The 21,077-nt window shown below is 41.9% G+C and overlaps 1 protein-coding gene across 1 annotated transcript in view; it reads left to right on the forward strand.

Moving 5' to 3' along the window:
• Positions 1-21,077, forward strand: part of necab1 (N-terminal EF-hand calcium binding protein 1) — a 174,641-nt gene that overhangs the window by 132,456 nt on the left and 21,108 nt on the right. The window contains exons 8-9 of the mRNA XM_060824039.1: positions 9,219-9,340; positions 16,681-16,760. Coding sequence (XP_060680022.1) covers positions 9,219-9,340; positions 16,681-16,760 — 202 coding nt within the window. The remainder of the gene's footprint in view (positions 1-9,218; positions 9,341-16,680; positions 16,761-21,077) is intronic.

The following is a 21,077-nucleotide window of genomic DNA, read 5'->3' on the forward strand; positions in this document are numbered from 1 at the left end:
CCAGCCCCACTATCATGCCCACTCCAGCTAGGTCCATTAAATTGTGTCCACTGAATAAAATGTATGTGAAGTGGATGTGAAAGAAAATAAAACTGGGTCAAGAATGAAACAAACTGATTATCATTTTGTCGAAAAGAGACAATGGAGAAGAGACACAGGTAAAAAAGCAAAAAGGATTGTTAATTATGGCAACTGGGTTAAATACTTGTTTGATATTTTAGTTTCTTATGTTACTTCTGCGTCATAATGAAAGAAAAATGGATAGAAAACTAAAGTGCAGATGGTGCAGGTTCTTATAATATGAGAGCAGGAGGAAATATCAGTTCAGACTCCTTCCTGAAAAACTGAGCTTGGACAAAATTGAATCTTTAAATCTTGAGATCTCTATAGTATCTAGGATTATAAACCTTTAATGATCAATCTTTTGTGCTATCTTGTTTCTCTGTTAAGACTGATATTTTTCTTGTTTACTATAGCAACTTGTCACTTTCCTGATGTTGAAGTAATAATATTCCGTGCAGCAAGTGGAACATATAGGTGTTAACTTGAACAGCATTTGACAAATTAGTGAGTTCCTTGAAAATTCACTGTCATCGCATTTAATTTACCTTTATTTATCACCATTATACTCAAAATGGAAGTTCATAGAGGCTATGGTTGGAAATGAGAGAAATGTGACTTCTTTTAAAATTTCCTAATCACTGACAAGCACAATAATTTGTAGCTGGTAGAGTAAACTCATTGAAAAATGATGTTATTAAAAATGAGAAGTTTGTGTTAAAGAACAGAATGGAAACATCACAGAAGGAAAATGTATAGGAATTCTTCATATACAAATTACTGGGAAAGTGATGGCTTAGTGTTATTGTCACTGGGTCAATGATCCAGACACCCAATGAGGTCCTGTGCACCTGGGACTGAATCTCAACATAGCAGATTAAAATGAGAGAATCCAGAATTAAAATGTCTAATGATGACCATGAAACAATTGTCCAGGTAATACCCACCTGGCTCACTCATGTCCTTTAAAGAAGAAAACTGCAGTCCTTATCTGGTCTGGCTGATATTTGACTCCAGCTCCACAGCAATTTGTTGACTCTTAATCCTAACACTAAAATTGGGAGAGCTGTTGCACAGATTAGTCAAGCAATAGCCTAATAGAGTAATACTCATGGAATCATATTTACAATGTCTGAGATATCACCATCACCATCCCTGTCCTACCAGGCAAGACAGACCCAGTGAAATTGGCAGCACAATGGCTTATACTTGTGAGGTAGCTGCCCTAGGAATCCTCAATATTGACTTCAGGCACTATAAACTTTATAACATCAGTTAAAAATGGACAAGGAAGCATTCTGTTGATTACCAAATACCTCCTTCCAGCTGATAAATCAATACGCTCTATGTTGAAAACATTTAGAGGAAGCACTGAAGTTGGCAGGGTGTAAAAATGTACCCTGGGTAGGGTAAATCAATGTTCACCACCAATAGTGGCTCAGCAGCAGCACTACTACTCAGGTCCTGAAGGATATAACTGCTACACTGGGTCTGCTTCAGGTGATGAGAGAACCAACAAGAGCGAAAAACGTACTTGACCTCATCTTCACTCATCTGCCTGCCAGATATGCATCTGTCCCTGAAGTACCAGTATGAGTAACCACTGTACAGTCCTGGCAGAGTCAAAGTCCTTCACACTGAGAATATGTTTCATCATTTTGTGTAGCACTATCACCACTGGTGATTTGCAACATACTGTTAGCTCCTGCAAATTGAAGTTGGACATTCCAACAATTTTGAATTTGGCAGCAATGTTACAAAAGACTAATGCTGTCTGATGGAGAACCATTATTTGCAAAATTTCCATGTGTCCTGTGTGAGCCATACAGCAACAATTCGTTATCTGTTACATCAATGTAATGATGGTCTGTGCTGAATGCAGTGAGAGACTGAGTGCTTGATGTGGTTCAGGGATATGAGGAGAGCCAGGCATTGCAGACACCCCCTTCGCGATGACAAAGGCTTGTTACTCAGTCAGAATGGCACCTTCACTACACTACACAACATTACTGCTGCACAGCCTGAACAAAAGTATGGATGGATGATGGAAACATGCCCCTCATTTTCAGCTGCAGCTTGTCTCACTATGTGGAGAGATGTCCTCAGCTCTCATCTGCAGGGCAGCCACCCTTAACTGTTTTGGCATCTATAAAACTCTCTGTTCCCCTTTTAGGTCAATTCCACAGAGAGGCCTGGGCCCTGCCCTTGACATGGTGTTTGCAGAGGCTGTTCTTCGAAGAAGATAAAAATGGTGCAGAAGGGCCAGGGCCAACAGCTCACCCAAGAACAACATCAGGCGGCCACAGAGACAAGGAGTACTCAGCTCAAGGGGAGGTCACAGCACAGGGCCCCTCAGCATGGTGGGTACGCAGAAGGCCCAGAGTTTTCCATCAGTTTCATGGGGATGAACGAGATATAATACCAATGCAGGTTTTCCCTGTCCCGTGACACTTTGATGGAGCTGTGTAGAAGTGGGAGGCCATCTTCTCCTGGTAGCTGTGAAGGCTACCATTGCTTTGAATTCCTATATGACTGGCTCCTTCCAAGGAGCAATAGGTGATCTGTACGGGCTCAGTCATCCATCCTCAAATGTTTCAGGACAATGACCAATGAAGGGACCTGAGTTACAACTTTTTCACACAGAGGGTGGTTCGTACATGGAATGAACTGCCAGAAGAAGTGATAGATGCAGGTACAGTTACAACATTTAAAATGCATTTGGACAAGTACATGAATAGAATTGGTTCAGAGGGAAATGAGCAAAACATAGGCAAATGGGACTAGTTTTGGCTTGGGAAACCTGGTCGGCATGGATGAGTTGAACTGAAGTGTTTGTTTCCATGATGTGTAACTCTTTATTCTATGCTTGTGTGAAATCACACTGATTCATTTGTTTCCAATGATGAGGTTGGTGCAGAAGTCCAGGAATAGGATTCAGGATCATAGCTGGGCCCCCCAGGTATGAGGTGCCATCGACTGCACACACATGGCACTGAGTGGGCTGTAATACTGAGGAGGAAGTGAGGACTGCAGATGCTGGAGTACCAGAGTGAAAAATGTGGTTCTGGAAAAACACAGCAGGCCAGGCAGCATCCGAGGAGCAGGAGAATCGACGTTTCGGGCACAAGCCCTTCTTCAGGAATGAGGCAGGTGTGCCAGGCGGGCTGAGATAAAAATTAGGGGGGGAGGGATTTTGGGGGAGGGGCACTGGGAATACGATAGGTGGAAGGAGGTGAGGGTGATAGCCCGGAGAGGGGGTAGGGGCGGAGAGGTCAGGAAGAAGATTGCAGGTCAAGAGGGCGGTGCTGAATTCGAGGGTTGGGACTGAGATAAGGTGGGGGGGGGGGGGGGGGGAATGAGGAAGCTGGAGAAATCTACATTCTTCCTGTGTGGTTGGAGGGTTCCTAGGTGGAAGATGAGGCGCTCTTCCTCCAGGCGTCGTGTGGCCAGGGTCTGGCAATGGAGGAGACCAAGGACCTGCATATCATTGATGGAGTGGGAGGGGGAGCTAAAGGGTTCAGCCACGGAGAGGTTGGGTTGGTTGGTGCGGGTGTCCCAGAGGTGTTCCCTGTAACGTTCCGCAAGTAGGTGGCCTGTCTCCCCAATGTAGAGGAGACCACATCGGGTGCAGCGGATACAGTAAATGATGTGTGTGGAGGTGCAGGTGAATTTGCGACAAACATAGAAGGATCCATTGGGGCCTTGGAGGGAGGTGAGGGGGGAGGGGTGGGCGCAAGTTTTTGCACTTCTTGCGTTTGCAGGGGAAGGTGCCGGGAGTGGAGGTTGGGTTGGTGGGGGGTGTGGATGTGACGAGGGAGTCGCAGAGAGAGTGGTCTCTCCTGAATGCAGATAGGTGCAGTGGTAGTTCGGCGCACCGATCTTTACACCACTGAAGCTAGACGCCAACGCGCGGATACCTCCTCCTACCGCTCCCTTGACCATGACCCCACCTCACACCACCAAACCATCATCTCCCAGACCATCCATAACCTCATCACCTCAGGAGATCTCCCATCCACTGCCTCCAACCTCATAGTCCCACAACACCGCACCGCCCGTTTCTACCTCCTGCCCAAAATCCACAAACCTGACTGCCCCAGCCAACCCATTGTCTCAGCCTGCTCCTGCCCCATCGAACTCATCTCTGCGTACCTCGACATTGTCCTGTCCCACTTAGTCCAAGAACTCCCCACCTACGTTTGGGGCACCACCCACGCCCTCCACCTCTTCCATGATTTTCGCTTCCCTGGCCCACTCCGCCAATGACATGCAGGTCCTTGGCCTCCTCCACCGCCAGACCCTGGCCACACGACGCCTGGATGAAGGGCACCTCATCTTCCACCTAGGAACCCTCCAACCACACGGGATGAGTGTAGATTTCTCCAGCTTCCTCATTTCCCCTCCCCCCCCCATCTTAGTCCCAACCCTCGGATTCAGCACCGCCCTCTTGAACCTGCAAACTTCTTTCCGACCTCTCCGCCCCCACCCCCTCTCCGGCCTATCACCCTCACCCTCACCTCCTTCCACCTATCGTATTCCCAGTGCCCCTCCCCCAAATTCCCTTCCACCCTATCTTTTATCTCAGCCCGCTTGGCACACCAACCTCATTCCTGAAGAAGGGCTTGTGCCCGAAACATCGATTCTCCTGCTCCTCGGATGCTGCCTGGCCTGCTGTGTTTTTCCAGCACCACATTTTTTCAACTCTGTAACACTGAGATGTCCAGGATTAGGAAGATTTTCATTCAAATAATATCTGGAATATTCTTGTGTATCTGGTTCATATGAGGTCCAGAAAAATTACAATGCTGGTTACCGGGGAACAAGGACTACCCATTAGGACCTTGGCTCATGATTGTGCTGCTGAAGGTACGTTTCTGCTGCTTGGACCAGTCTGGAGGGGTGGCAGGTACTTAGTGCAAGCCAGACAGAGTGTGCTCTTTCCAATTGGAGCAGCTATTGAGGTAATGTGAAGAATGCTGAGGAACTGGCAGAATGGGAACCTTCTTCAAAGGAGGAGGATGAGGACATTAGGGTGGAGGAAGATGTCATCCATAACAGAACTCAGTACAACAGGTACTAGAAGCCACAAAGAACTGCATTAACCGCCACGTCAAATAAAGGAGAGCTACGTTCAGAAGATACATTGTGAGCTATAAAATAGTCATTGATCATGAAGCCAAAATCTGCCAGGAATTGTGAGGGTGAACTTCAGCATCTGTTGGTGTTATTTCATTGAATCCCTACAGTATAGAAATAGGCCATTCAAGTCCACACTGACTCTCCGAATAGCATCGCACCCAGACTCACCTCATCCTGTAACCTTGCATTTCCCATGACTATTTAGACTTAACCTACACATCCCTGGATAATTTAGCATGTCCAATCCGCCTACATGAACATCTTTGGAATGTGGGAAGAAACCCACACAGACCCAGGGAGAATGTGCAAACTCCGCACAGGCAGTCACCTGAGGCTGGAATTGAACCCAGGTCCCTGGCGCTGTGAGGTAGCAGTGCTAACCACTGAGCCATCATTTTGCTTTTGTTTTTGTTTTTGCTTTTGTTGTCTGTAAATAAAAGCTAATATTTGGATTAGTCTAGTTGCTTCCATTTAAATGATGTTCTCCTACTGACAATGTCATGACAAGTAGCTGGTAAACAGTGAACTGGGGGAGCAGGATAGTGCTAACTTAGAGGGTGTTAAGATGGAATGTAGGTAAGAACAGGTAATCTGTATAGCAAGGTGGTTAAACTGCATGCAAGGTGAGACAATGGGGTTGTACGTGTGAAAGAGTGTCAGCAATATGCCAGAGATGGCATGGCTTCAGTCTGATGTGCTATACCATTACTGGCAAGATTGCGAATGCTTGTTCAGGTGTATGGCAGTCATTCATAAGCACAAGCACAAACACAAAGAGTCTTTTGGCCAATAACCTGAGTGGTGAGTTGTTCTGGCACAAGGTAAGATAGGGCCAAGATCTGAACATGACACCATTGGGGTGGAGTAGCTTGTTGATGTGGTAAGTTTGGTTGAATACAGTGAAATAACTTTTCTAAGGCTCACGGCCAAAAACTCAATCCAACTCAGACTTAGCTAAAAAATTGTAAGATTCAGCCTGTAGTTATCTTGCAGCCAATGCGTTTCATAGTAAAGATTTCTCACTGCTGAACTACCACCCTGTTTCAATTTTGCACTTTCCAGACCAGTAATCTTATTTTTGACTTCATTACTCTTTCCACATTGATAGTGTCTTATATATTTTATGAATGATTTGAAACAGATTATGAAGTGGCTTGTATACTGCAGGCTCATTACATGTCTGTTAAATGTCACTTCTCTCTTGTGTACTTGTGTTGTAATATAATAAAAATATCACCAACCTTGTGTGATAAAATGAAGATCAGCAGATTATACAATTCCACAAGACCAAAACAGGCTACTTATCCCAATAAGTCAGCACCAGTTATTTTCTCCACAAGAGCCATTTAAACTATTCTCTACATATGTAATACTGAGGATTATTTTTAAGAAATTAGCTAATATTTATGATAATTTGTTATACAGAATATTTGATTTGCTAAGGCTTTTCACTTTGTCCTAATTGGAACAATTTGGAAGACTACCAATGTAAACAGAAAAAAAAATTGTTCTCTTTGAGAGAAGAATGCTGATTGGTTAGCAAGTGAATGCTAATTCGAAGAGGTGTTGCCATGGAAAATGCAAAGTTAATTATGGCTGACAATTAACTACCAAGCTTCGTTTTCATTTTAAATCAGCCAAGTTAACTCTGACTGATCAAGGCACTCTCTGAGAAAGGGATCAGAGATCAATGTTGTTGTTGAATCTGTTATAAAGATTGTTGATGCAGTACCTAAACTGAAAGCTTTACGCCACTTTACAGCTTTCTGAACTCAATATTTAGTCCTCGAGGAGAAAGTGAGGTCTGCAGATGCTGGAGATCAGAGCTGAAAATGTGTTGCTGGAAAAGCGCAGCAGGTCAGGCAGCATCCAAGGAACAGGAGATTCGACGTTTCGGGCATAAGCCCGAAGAAGGGCTAATGCCCGAAACGTCGAATCATTCCTGAAGAAGGGCTTATGCCCGAAACGTCGAATCTCCTGTTCCTTGGATGCTGCCTGACCTGCTGCGCTTTTCCAGCAACACATTTTCAGCTCAATATTTAGTCCAACAACTTCAGACTAAGAACTCTGTTTTGTTTTCACCTATATCCACCATGCCTGGTTTCCTTGTTTTAAATTCTACTATTTAACACTTGCTCAGGATTTACCACACTTTTCCACAACCATGACCATTCTCTTTCACTTTTGTTCTGTGACACCCGTGGTGGCTAATCTCCCCACCCTCTAATCTTCTCCTGGCCCTCCCCTCTGCTCCAATTTCAACTCATCATGTTTTTCTACACTATAAATCCATCACATTTCCACCTCTCTCTTCAATTCTGAAGGAAAGTCATGCTGGACTTGAAACAATAATACTGTGTCTTTCCCCACAGACACTGCCAAATTTGCTCAGTCTCTCCTGTACTTTCTGTTTTTATTCTAAGTGAAACTAAACATGTAATTTTTTTTTGTCTCTTTAAAAACAGTATAGTTCACCTTCAATATACCCTTCAATATTAAGAAAATATTGATATAAGAGATATTAAAATTTTTAACAAACCAACCAGGATGATATTGTGATGACAGGTAAGTGTATAACACTGGATTTAATTGGAACTTTTCAATCCCTAGCACTTTCACAGTGCGAGTAAATAAATTTTGGTTGGGAAATAAACTGATTGCTTAAAGAAATTGTTATTCAGTGAGTATTATTTTACCAAGATTTTAAAGTATCGATTTGTCTCCCTAAACTGAAATGTCTTTATTGTTTTCAGTCCACTCTTTCGAAAGTTTGAAATGGACTATTCAGTCACGATGAGAGACCACAGAGATGCAATAATTTTCCATTGGTAGATAGTTTATTACTTTTATGAATTTTGTGTCATTGCCACATGATGGAAAACATCTTTCAGTGTCACTTAAAGCAGGAAATCATATGATTCCTGTACATTCAACAAACATACTTCAATTTGTGTCATCTGAAAGTCTTAGTTCATAATTCATCTAAATACACAATAGGTGGATTGTTCTGTGCTCCTGCAGCCTTGCCTACAAGAGTGCACTCCAACAATATCTCGACAAAGCAGCCTGCGAGATTGGCACCCCACTCTCCACTATCTTCAACATTTATTTGTTCCACCACCAGTGGACTCTAGCAGCAGTGTTTACCATTTATAAGATGCACTGAAATAACTTACCAAGGCACCTTTGACAATACTTTCTTTGACAATACAAAGAAAAATAGGGTGGCATAGTGGCTCAGTGGTTAGCACTGCTGCCTCACAGCACCAGGGTCCCAGGTTTAATTCTAGCCTCAGGTGACTGTATGGAATTTGCACATTCTCCCCATGTCTACACGGGCTTCCTCTGGGTGCTCCAGTTTCCTCCCACAGTCCAAAGATATGCAGGACAGGTGAATTGGCCATGCTAAATTTTACACAGTGTAAGGTGCATTAGTCAGAGGGAAATGGGACTGGGTGGGTTACTCTTCGGAGGGTCAGTGTGGACTTGTTGGGCCGAAGGGCCTGTTTCCATACTGTAGCGAATCTAAAATCTTTAAAATTACCTAGCAGGGCAAGAACAACAGATGCATCAAAGTACCACCACCTTCAAATTTCCTTGCAGGTCACACACCAATCTTGACTTGAAATTAAATCACTATTCCTTTGCTCTCACTGCATCATGTTTCTTGAACTCCTTTCGTAACAGCACAGTGAATGTAATTACCCCCAATGGATTATAGTCATTCTTGTAGGCAGCTCATTACCATATTGTCAAGGGTAGAGAAGGACAGGTAGTGATTCTTAGCCTAACCAGCAGTACCCACATGCCATGAACAAGGAAATAAATGTGTATCCTCGAGAGCATAGAAGCATTGAAATCCATTTTATCTCAGCTGTCCTAAACAATTGGCCAATTATATATCACAGGAGCAATGGGAAGCTGAACAGCATCATTGTCTTTGCAGACACTTCTTTCTTGTAATTCAAACATCTAAAGACAACATCAACAGAAAAACTAACTGCTATCTGTTATTATAGGCAAGGTCCAGTGAAACCAGAGATCTTGTCAATTAATTGGTCAGGCAAACGGTCCATTCGAAGGCTTCAGAGAACTAATAGTCTGTCTCCAAACAATACCAATTTCAGCACCTTGAACTCAGGTACTGTATTGCCAATCTCAAAGTTTTCTTTTTAAGTTGGCATGATAAAGCTTTCCTTCCAAATTATATTACAAATTTCTTTATATGTTTATTAATTTGTAGTTTAATCGTTAAGCATGTATTTATAACAGTGAAAGTAATATAACATTGATGCTAATATTAGTATTATAAGCCGTTCCAAAAATGGCAATACAGATTGTTTCTAATATTATGAATATGTTTTTAAATTACTTGTGTATATCATGTTGTTGGACATAAAATATGTTAGAGGATGACATTTTCCTCCTCTATATGTGAAGGAAGTGCCAATTAAATCTGTGTTTATCAGTAATAAGAAATTATCTTTTTTCTTTGAAATGCTGCTACAAGGATATTTTAAGCACGCAAGCAGCAAGCCCATAGATTGGAGAAGGCTGCATCTCAGGGCTCCTTGCTTGCACCTACCTGGATGCTTGCAGTATCCCTGTCTGGTCTTGCCTTTTTGCACCTTTCCCCATTCAGATATAGATTAAAAATTGATAGTATTGCTGTATTGTCTTGCTGCCCAGTGCTGACATGAAGCCAGGTGATTTGTCATGGTTGTTAGCAGTTAGTTATCAAGAGGAAGGACACATTGCCATATCAATCTCACGCCTACAACATGTACTGCTACATATGTGGCAAACACACTGCTTGTGCCTCAAGCAAACAGCCATGTTTCAAAGTGTTAGGGGAGTAGTCCTCACTGATGCCAATCAGCTGCAGAGAGGTGGTGGTGAAGTGCTAAGGAGCAGGTGCTCCAGACTCTAATCTAGCTAAAATACACGCTAAGGTGACAGTATCTGAGCTGTTGAAGGGTACAGGAGGCAGGGATCTATGGCTCCTTCCTCAAAGGTACTGGAGAAGATATGGTTGCAGTGAAACCCTCTGCCTGCTCAGACAGTGGACATGCCACTGGTACCTGCAAGGCATAAAAGCGACAGGGCTTTGCTGCTGTAGTGATTGGGAACAGATTGCCCTAATTGACTATGAGGTCGTTGATTGGGGTTGTTAACCTGGGTCAATCAGGAAAGCTCTGACTGACCAATATAACCAGGAGATTATTTCAAAATAAAACTACATTTTGCAAACTTAAAAAATATATAACCAGGAGATTAGAATCTCAGTTGAGGACTGAATCCCAGCTGGCTGGCTGCAACCAGTGTACAAAAAGAAATAACCAAGAGATTAGAATCTGCTCAGTTGAGGACTGACTCTGAGCTGGCTGGCCACACAGCCAGTGTACTGTTGTGAGGAGGAAGAAAAAAGTTCCCTTGGCTCAGGAGATGTTTGCCTTCCAAAAAAAATTAGAATCTCCTTAGTTGGGGACTGAATCCCAGCTGGCTGGCTCCAGCCTGTGTACAAAATAAAACAGGAGATTAGAATCACCTCACAAAAGTATAACCAAGAAATTATAAACTCTTCAGTTCAGGCATCTGACTCTGAGCTATGTGGTCACAACCAATCTACTGCTCACACATAAATAAAGGGTGACTTGGTGACTGAATCCCAGCCATGATGTAGTTACTTCAATGACGACGAAAGATAGCAGGGTGTACCTGAAGAATGTTCTCTTACTACAGTCATTCTGGGTAAGCAGTTCTGGCATCATGCCTTTATTTGGGAAGCTTGACTCATTTGATCCTGCTTTTGAAGACTGCAGTATGTGAAAAGCATGGGCTCAGTATGTGAAAAGAATGCAATATTTTGTCTGGGAAAATAACAGTGGGGCAGATGAAAAACAAAGAATAATCTTTCTGACTGCTTGCAGACCTGCAGCAATTTCGGTTATAAAGGGCTTAACTTTCCCAGAGGAGCCAGACATTAAAATCTTCTAAGGGTTGATGGAGCTGGTTAAGGAATATTACGACCCCAAACCTCCTCTAATTCTGAGATGCTATAAGTTTTATTCGGCGGTTAGAGAACTGGAAAAATCCGTATTGGGATTTTTGACGGGGTTGAAATGACTGGCTGAGACATGTGATTTTGGATTAACACCGAATGAGATGCTGAGAGACCACTTGGTATGTGGGATTAATGATGAAACTTTACAGAAGCGCCTACTAGCTGAAACCCAACTGCACTTCAAACAGCAACTACAACTGGCTTTATCATTAAGAAATGTGGCAAGTGGAACCATACTTGCAAGTGGGAGCTACAGGCCATCCCAATGGGAATGGACTCCCTCACCTCTCCAACTGATCTTGGGGAACACCACTTGAGTGCAGGCAATCCCAAAGCCACAAGCAGGGTGTTTCCTGAGCAGGGATTCCCGAATCCAGCCCACAGCAGAACCCCACACAAAGCCAAACTTCAGCCAAGTGAGTAAAAAGTTCTTCAGGATGTGGGCCAGCAAGACATTGTAGTTGCTGCCAGCACGCGGACTGATGACAGCAGAGGAATCCTGCAAGCCCTGACTTGAGTAAGAAAATTCATAGGTCAGTACCTAGGAGAGTGCACACCGTGGAAAGTCCCCCTACATATGGGTTAGAACAATTAATTTGCTTAGTCACATCCAAATCAAAACTGATTACAATTAATGTTCAGTTAAATGGTCGTCCAGTTCCCATGGAGATCACAACTGGAACAGCCGTATCTGTGATTGCAGAATTGGTTTTTAACACAATTTTCTCAGGACTCTAACCTTTAAGTTTGCACAAAACCTCAGCCAGACTGAGAACACACACTGGAGAACCGATGCAGATTACAGGTACCAAATTTATTCTGGTCTCCGATGAGAAGCAGATGGTTCAGTTACCACTGATGGTAGTAAAATGCTTGGGTCTAAGCCTTTTGAGGCAGAATTTGTTTGGAAGGATTCACCTGGATTGGCTTGACACTTCTCGATTAGTTGGCTGTCTCTGAAGTCCTAGTGAAATAACCGGGAGAACAGCGATTTTTGGGAATTTCAGGACTATGTCAGGAAGGGCTTGGATCTATCAAAGAAACCAAAGCCACTTTACATGGTCGGGTGCCATTTGCCTTGCAGGGAAATGTAGAGGTGGAAATCAGGCTGGAGAGCGAAGGAATCATCAAACTAGTGCGTTTTGCAGAACGGGCAGCACCAGTTGTACCGATTGTGAAGGCTGACGGCTCACTACACCTTTGTGGGGAATTTAAGCAAATGGTAAACCACTTCTTGCAGCTGGATAAATGTCTGATCCCTCACATGGAGGACTTGTGCATAAAGTTGGTGGGGGCTCGATCCTTTACAACACTGACACTGAGCCATGCCGACCTGCAATTTTGACAAGATGAAGAGTCCCAGAAATATGCTGCAATTAATACCCATATGGGGTTATATCAATCTACAAGATTGCCATTTGGGGTATCATCAAAGGACCATGGAGAACATTTTGAAGGGGCTGCCCCAGGTTGCCTTTTATCTGGATGATGTACTGATAAGAAATACCATTAAAGAGCACTAGGAGCACTGGACATAGTGTTTAAACGTTTCTCCCAGGCAGGCATATGCCTTAGAAGGGAAAAATGTGTGTTCCAGACAGCCCAAGTGACTTACCTGGGTTATAGTCAACAAAACCAAGTTATACCCATTGGAAGAGAAAGTGAGGGTAATCAAAGGAGCCCCTGTTTCCGCATCTGTACAGGAGGTTACGTCTTTCCTTGGGTTAGTGAATTATTATGGAAAATTCATACATAACCTGGCCTCCATTTTGGCACCCTTACACCTGCTTTTGAAAAAGGGTCAGCCTTGGAAAAGGTCACATAGCCAAGAAGCAGCCTTTAGGGAAGTGAAAAAGCAGATCATTTACTGTGTTGGCCCACTACAGCTTGAAGCGAGAGATTGTGCTCACATGCGATGCCTTCCCATACGGTATCGGGGTCAGGTTGACTCACTGGTGGCCCAATGGAAAGGAACGCCTGATAGTGTATGCTTCCCAGAATTTGGTTGATGCTGAATATAAACATGTTCAGATAGAGAAGGAAGGTTTGGCAGTCATCTTTACTGTGAGGAAGTTCCACCAGTACCTTTACAGACAGGATTTTATCATCATAACATATCACAAACCCTTAGTAGGGCTACTAAAGAGACACAAGATGGTGTCACCCATAGGTTCCTGTAAAATTCAGGGTTGGGCCCTTATTTTCAGCGGATACAAATACAAGTTAGAATACCATCCAGGAAATCAAGTGGCTAATACAGATGCCTTGAGCCACCTCCGACTAGCAGATACTCCACCGGCTGTACCTGATCCCTCAGAACAGCCAGAGGCCTGTCGGAAATTGTAGGTTCTCCTCATCCGTCTGGTGTTGAGCAAACCTCAGAGTCTGAGATGGCTGCTGCCTCTATACCAATACTGCTGGAAGGATAGGAGGAAACTCTCCAAACATGGGATATGGCTATGGTCTGGTACACACCATCCTTGTCAGAGTCCACTTCAGAGGAACCAGACTTGGGGCAAAAACATCGCAGGAAAAGCTACAAGACAAAGATCAAGCCTACATCTCGGGATTTAAGCAGGGAGGGATATAGTGATTGGAACCAAGTTGACCTTGTTAACTGTTGAGCTTGTTGATTGCCCTGGCTGACCAATATAACCAGGAGATTAGAATTTCCTCCATTCAGGGCACTGACTCTGAGCTAGCTGACCACAACCAGTATATTGTGCACAAGTAAATTAAGGGTGACTTGGTGACAGGATACTGACCTGGCTGCTGTTACTTCAGCTGCCAAGGGTTATTACATGTGACAGGTGAATATAATGGGCTTTTTCATCTGTGCAAAGAAAAAAATATCAATTCCAGATATTTCTAGCTGGAGGTTAGCTAATGCTTTTCAGTATTACCTCTCTTTAATGATAAACCTCTTCTAATACAAAGGATATTGTATTATCATTCTAGGAATTGGTCTCTCGCACATGCTGATTTTAAAATCACTGCTTCAGAAAGACTGATAAGTATAAAATCTCCTTATACATATAGACAAAAACAATAAAGTTCCAGTAGTCCAAAATACCAACCCACAAATAAATTATTTAAATAGATAAAAATCACATACCTTACATTCATTATGAGAACTGAATATTCAGGGTGCATGATGTTTCACAAGGACAGGCCGTAATAGAAAGTTACTGGAGTTACTTTGTTCGTATATAAAGGGCATGTCTTTTTATTTCTCTGGATTTTTTATCATAGACAGAAATGGGAAAAGGATTGTTTTAAATACAAATATTGCTGAAATTTTTAAAAGTAAATAACACTTGACTCATTGGCAGGACCATTTACAGCCCTGCATGTTTGAGCAATTGTTAAAGTGTTGTTTGCAGACGAGCAAGGGCTGAGGGCTGTGTACAAATGGAAAGTCAGCTGGTAGCAAGTTATTCTAGGATGACAGTTAACCAGCTATAATCAAAAAAAGATGTTAAGGGTAGTATCAATCTGAAAGAAAAAATACATACAAGATGGCAAAATATTAGTAGTAAGCCAGAGAATTAGTAATAACCAGCAACAGATAAGCAAACAAAAAAAGAGGACAAAATAAACTGTCAAGGTAAATTAGCAACTAACATAAAATAGGCAGTGGGACTTCTTTGAATAAAACAAAAAGCAAGAGAGCAGTCTAAGGTTATGGGGAAAAGGTAGAAAAGTAGAGTTCAGGATTATTAGATTAGCCATGAACGTATTGAATGGTGGAGCAGATATGATGGGCAAACGTCATACTTCTGTTCCTACATCTTATGGTATTATTAAAGTCCAGGTAGTGATGAGCACTTTCACCTCTTCTGCCACATGATTGACTGAGAAGGGTGTGCTGTACAGTCTAAATGCATAATCAATGGGTTCGGTAGCAGAAACTTCTTTGAGAAAAATCACTATGAGCCATGATGGGAAACCCTCCATAAAACTGCCAAAACGTAACCCCTAGACTAAAAAAAATTCAACACATTGATTTAAAATTTCCACTTTAGGTTTTCTCTAGCGTAAGCCATTGTCTTATTGGATTGACTGAGCAGCAAAATCACTTCATTTCCTGTTTGGTCCACCACTGGGGTCAGTTAGCTCGTTTACAGTGCAGAGGAACACAACAGAATGGTTTCAAATCCTGCACCAGCTGAAGTTACCATGAAGGATGCTCCTTTAAATCTCTCACCTCATCTGAGATGTGGTGACCCACATTTAAATCACCACCAGGTATCTCTCTTTAATGGGACAGTAGCCCTCTCCTGGTCATTGGATGCTGCCTGATCTGCAGGGCTTTTCCAGCACCACACTCTTGACTATGTTCTGGTAGGACTGTCATGACTTTATTCAGACTACGTGACAAGTTTGATGCCATGGATATTGGCTTCTGGAATGTATATTAACAAAGAGTACCATTGCAATTGGAATGCCTTCTGGTCAGTTGAGGAAGTTAGAATTAGGACTGGTTGGTTCCCAACAACTTTACTGCCAACCCAGCTAGAGTACATGATTTTAATGCTTTACACAGTCCTGCTGTCAGATCTGAAATCAAGAAGTATGTAAAATCCAGTGGAAGACCTTCCCACTGCCCATCTGCCCATCACAACTTGCATAGCATTTTATGAGGGTACATGAGGTGCTTCAGCTGGCCCACCCAATCCTTAGCTAATACAGGCCTTATGTAGCCAGTTAACAAACCCCTTGGGGTGTCACTCTACTGTCAGCAGTATTTTACTGTGCTGGGGAAAGGCTGAGCAATGAAGGATGCAGGGCAGTCTTGGCTGCATGTCTTGTTGTGAAAGGAGAGGACCTCCTCTGTAGGCCCCCTAAGGATAACACAAGTCCCTGCCCCCTCCAAGCTGAAACACATTAACAGATATTAGGATCAACAATCAAAGGCTTGGCAATGCGATGTCAGGGAAGTTCTTTAACCAAGAAGAGGCAGAAATGCTTGGAGTATGAGGGTCTGGTCACCAATAATGGAGTGATAGAAATTGTAATATGTTACAGAAGCCAAAATAGGAGCAGCATAGATAATTTTCTGGATAAACTAATTAAATATCAAAACAAAACTTTTTTTGTCTGCTATTTGATTGGTACCTGAAATTTTCAGTAACAATGTGAACATGTGGCAAACTTATATTTGACAGCAATATTATGACATGTAAGGCTGGAGTAGTTCCCAGAGATAGAGAGAAAATTGCTTTCTTGTCCAGTCAGGCTGTTTGTCGAAGCAGAAGTGCCACAATATTGTATGTTGGTCATGAGCCTGTATAGCTTTGCTATTGTAACAACAGCAGAAATGGTCTTATGGTCTTATAATCTCCAAAATGAAAAATTGTGTGATTACAGCTTACTAAATTTGCACATATCATTTTCTCTTCCTTTGATTCCTGAAGCCATCCATGCAGATGAGGACTTCCAGTGGATGACCCAGATAAACCGGCTTCAGAAGTTAATTGACCGCCTGGAAAAAAAGGTATGCATTTACTTAGACTGTCGGCAGTTAATGACTGGGCAACTTTGAAACAGCAAATGTACAACTCATTATTTTAAAGCCAGAGAAAAGCAAAATTCTGATCACATTTGTCAATTATATTTATCATCGTTTTTCTGTGAGAAAGCAGAGAGAAGAATTGATTAATTGTGTGTTATGTACACAATGCATTTTCTGGGCATACAACATTTACTTCTTCCCATACTGTCACATTGTTTTCATGCTTATTATTTATTCTATTTACTATTGTTTGGTTCACCTTTCCCAACATTTTTAAATTTCAAATTTTTTGCAAAAATGTTTACAACTATTTGAACTTCTTGCCAGTGAATTGAGTAATGTCAAATTTCATAAATTTATTTTAGATGATTATGTAACATGCAAATTTATTAATTAAAATTTGTTCATTTAGGAAAGCCCAAAAGCTAACCAGATAGACTAATTAAATGTCAATTTATTTTTTTGTCTGCCATTTTATTGGTATCTGAAATTTTCGGTAGCAATGTGAACTTGTGGCAAAGTTATATATCGGGCAGTGATATAATGAAAATTATTTGTGAGTGTATGCCCTACATTAAAATTTCAGCTTCAGAATCTCATTTTATGTGAAAAAGCTAACCTCCATCTTGGTATTTCTTACAAAGACAGTTAAAGGAGATTACTAGCCTCGTGAGTGCAGTCTCAATTCTTCAGGATGTATCAGTAGGTTTCTTTGAGATGAGACGATTTGATTTCTCCTTCAGCTCATGATAATAATGGAGTTAGTTTGTTTATTCAAGTACTTTATAGTAAGCAAAATCAGATTCTTAAACCTCAAATGGAATATATAGAGACTATATTTTTTTTAATTTTAACTTCAAACAACAACTGCATTTAGCAAATCATGTCAATTATATTGTTATTGGAAAATAAAGATAATTGTATTTTAAAAATTACTCAGGTAGAATATGAAGTCATATTATTAGATCGCTCCTTGAATGTAACGCTGATCAGGTGAATTATTTACCTGGATTGCATCAAACTTTTTTGAGTGTTGTTGCATTGATTATCCAGCCAATGGAGAATATTCCATCACACTCCTGGCTTGTGCCCTATAAGTGGTAGAGAGGCTTTAGGTTGGCATGCATTGCTCTCCTGACTGAGGAATTACAAATGGAGCAGTCAAAGGTTGGCACTCCTGAGGAACAAGTCTTGGATCTCAGCTGATTGACCTCAAACAACCATAATGCTCATTTCAGTGCTAGGCACAGCTCCAGTCAATGGATCTTCACTGTTAACTCATAGCAGGAATTCAACTTGAGCTAGTCTTCAATAAAGCTGTAGTAAGATCCAGAGCCAAGTGGGTCTGACAGAACCCATTGAGTTTCCTTGATAACAATTACAAAAGTGCTGCAAATTCCAGAAGGCCTACCAACATCTGTGAAGAGAGAAGCAGCAATTAATATTTTTGGTCAAAGATCTTTTGTCAGAACTTGTAAAAGTTAGAAATAAAGGGCAGGATTTTTCATGGAATGATAATCACAGTCAGGTTGCTCCTTAGCTCTTACCTTTTTCACATTACAAAAGAGCTTCATATTTCTGACAGGAGATTCCAGTAATGGCTCCTTCAGTAATAAGGAGTGTGCCTTAAGTCCATAAGACCATAAGACCATCAGACATAGGAGTGGAAGTAAGGCCATTTGGCCCATCAAGTCCACTCCGCCATTCAATCATGTCTGATGGGCATTTCAACTCCACTTACCCGCATTCTCCCTGTAGCCCTTAATTCCTTGAGACATCAAGAATCTATCAATCTCTGCCTTGAAGACATTTAGTGTCCCGGCCTCCACTGCACTCTGTGGCAATGAATTCCACAGGCCCACCACTCTCTGGCTGAAGAAATGTCTCCGCATTTCTGTTCCATTCTGTTCTAAGTCAAACAGGTTTCTTAGTGCAGGATATTTGGGAGGAAGTGGAGTAACTCCCCTTTTTCATTGAAGCAGTTGTTGTATTCTGTGATTTAAATACCCAGAAGTATAGGCAGCCACTTCAATAGCTCATATGAGAGGAAAGGTATGTAACAAGTGTGAAATTAGGGTTCCATGGAGGCAGGGTTCTAGATAAGTGATGGAGCACTGAAAGTAGGTTGGAGTCTGCAGGAAGTGCAGTTGGGTGGGGCATTACTTTCTTAAGAATTGGACTAGATTTTTAACTGTCTAACCTTTCTTGAGTAACTATTAACTGCAGCAGAATATTTCCAATTCTCTGATTTAAATAGATACTTTCAAAGGGGAATTGCGCATCAGAATCTTCAGTTTTCCAGGCAATCCTCTCAGAGTCTTCTATCTTGGGGATACCTCAGAGCTGTGATATGCAACTCCCAAATATGCTGCAGGAATGGCTACCTGGTCAATATTTCAATAACAAAACATGTTAAGGTTAATATTCCAACAAAGTTGTTTGCCTCACTTTTATTAGCTATTTACAATTCAATACAGCGTGGCAGATTTTCCTAAAAATTGCAACCTGCAGGTACCACTAGCACAGATGCTATATTATCATTAGCTGTTGTTGTGTAAGAACTTCAAGAGAGTCAAGGGTCAGAGGTGAGTGTAATGGCCATCATTAAGGAGATGGTGCTAGGGAAGCTGAAGGGTCTAAAGGTGGATAAATCACCCAGACTTGATGGGCTCAACCCCAGAATTCTGAAGAAGATAGCTGAGGTGATTGTGGAGGCATTGGTAATGATCTTTCAGGAATCAGTGGAGTCAGGGAGGGTCTCAGAGGCTGGAAAATGGCTAATGTAACACTCCTGTTTAAGAAAGGAGGGAAACAGAAGATAGGAAACTATAGACTGGTTAGCATGCCTTTGGTTTTTGGTAGTATGTTAAGAGACCATTATAAAGGATGAGATTGCAGAATACTTGGAAGTGTATGGTAAAATCAGGACAAGCCAGCACTTCTTCATCAAGGGGAGGTTATTTTTAACAAATGTATTAGAAATCTTTGAGAAGGTAATGAGCAATTTAGACAAAGGAAAGCCAGTGGACAAGATCTATTTGGATTTCCAGAAGGGCTTTGACAATGTGCCGTCATGAGACTGCTAAATAAGATAAGGTGTTAGAGTCAAGGTACTGGCATGGATAGAGGATTGGCTGATTGACAGAAGGCAGAGAATATAGATAAAGATGCCAAATTTAAGATGGCAGCAGATGACTAGTAGAGTTCTGCAGATGTCAGTGTTTGGGCCACAACTATTCATTTGATACGTTAATGGTCTGAACAAAGGAATTAAAGACTTTGGTGCTCAGTTTGCAGATAACACATAGGTGGAGGAAAATGTAGTGTTGAGGAGGTGGGAGGGTGCAGAAGGACTTGGACAGGTTGGGGGAGTGGGCATAGAGATGGTTGATAGAAAACAAGAGGGGAGATTGTGAGATTATGCACTTTGGTAGGAAGAATAGAGACATAAATTGTTTTCTAAATGGGGAAAGGCTTTGGAAATCTGAAGCACAAAAGATTAACATATAGGTTCAATTGGCAGTTAGGAAGACAAAAGCAATGTTAGAAATTATTTTGAAAGGTCTAGAATACAAGAAGAAGGATGCATCACTGGGTCAGACAGCACTTGAAAAATTGTTACTAGTTTAAAGCCCCAAATCTAAGGAAGGGTGTGCTGGAGGGAGTCCAGAGGAGGTTTAGAAGAATAACCCTGAGAATGAAGAGCTTGACATATGAGCAGCAGTTGAGCTTTCTGGGTCTGTACCCAATCAAGTTTACAAGGATGATGGGGGAGATCTGGTTGAAATTTACGCTGAGAAGTCTGAAGAAAGTGAGCATTGAAAAGATATTTCCACCAGTAGGGGACACTAGGACCTGAGGACACAGTGAGGAGACAATCCTTTAGAAATTAGATCAGGATGAATTTCTACGTCTGTGGAATTCATTGCCGCTGAAGGCTGTGGAGGCCATGTTATTGATTGTACTTTAGACAGAGGCAGATAGATTATTGATTAGTAATTGGATGAAGGGTTACAGGGAGAAGGCAGAAGAATGGGGAGGAGAAACATATCAGCCATGATGGAGTGGTGATGCAGACTTGATGGGATGAATGGCCTAATTCTGCTCCTATACCTTATGGTCTTATGAACCATGCAGCTCTGCAAATTTACAAGAGTTTGTTTATGACTGAATTGTTGTGGGCCTATTAGATAAATCACACTCTGAACCTTTTCAATCAAAAGAAAATCTAACTCTAAAAGAACAGTCCATATACCAATGGGTGCAGTGTCTAGAAAACATTCAAGAAACATTTGGCAG

This window comes from Hemiscyllium ocellatum, chromosome 4, assembly GCF_020745735.1.
Source record: "Hemiscyllium ocellatum isolate sHemOce1 chromosome 4, sHemOce1.pat.X.cur, whole genome shotgun sequence".
In the NCBI taxonomy this organism is placed as follows: Eukaryota; Metazoa; Chordata; class Chondrichthyes; order Orectolobiformes; family Hemiscylliidae; genus Hemiscyllium; species Hemiscyllium ocellatum.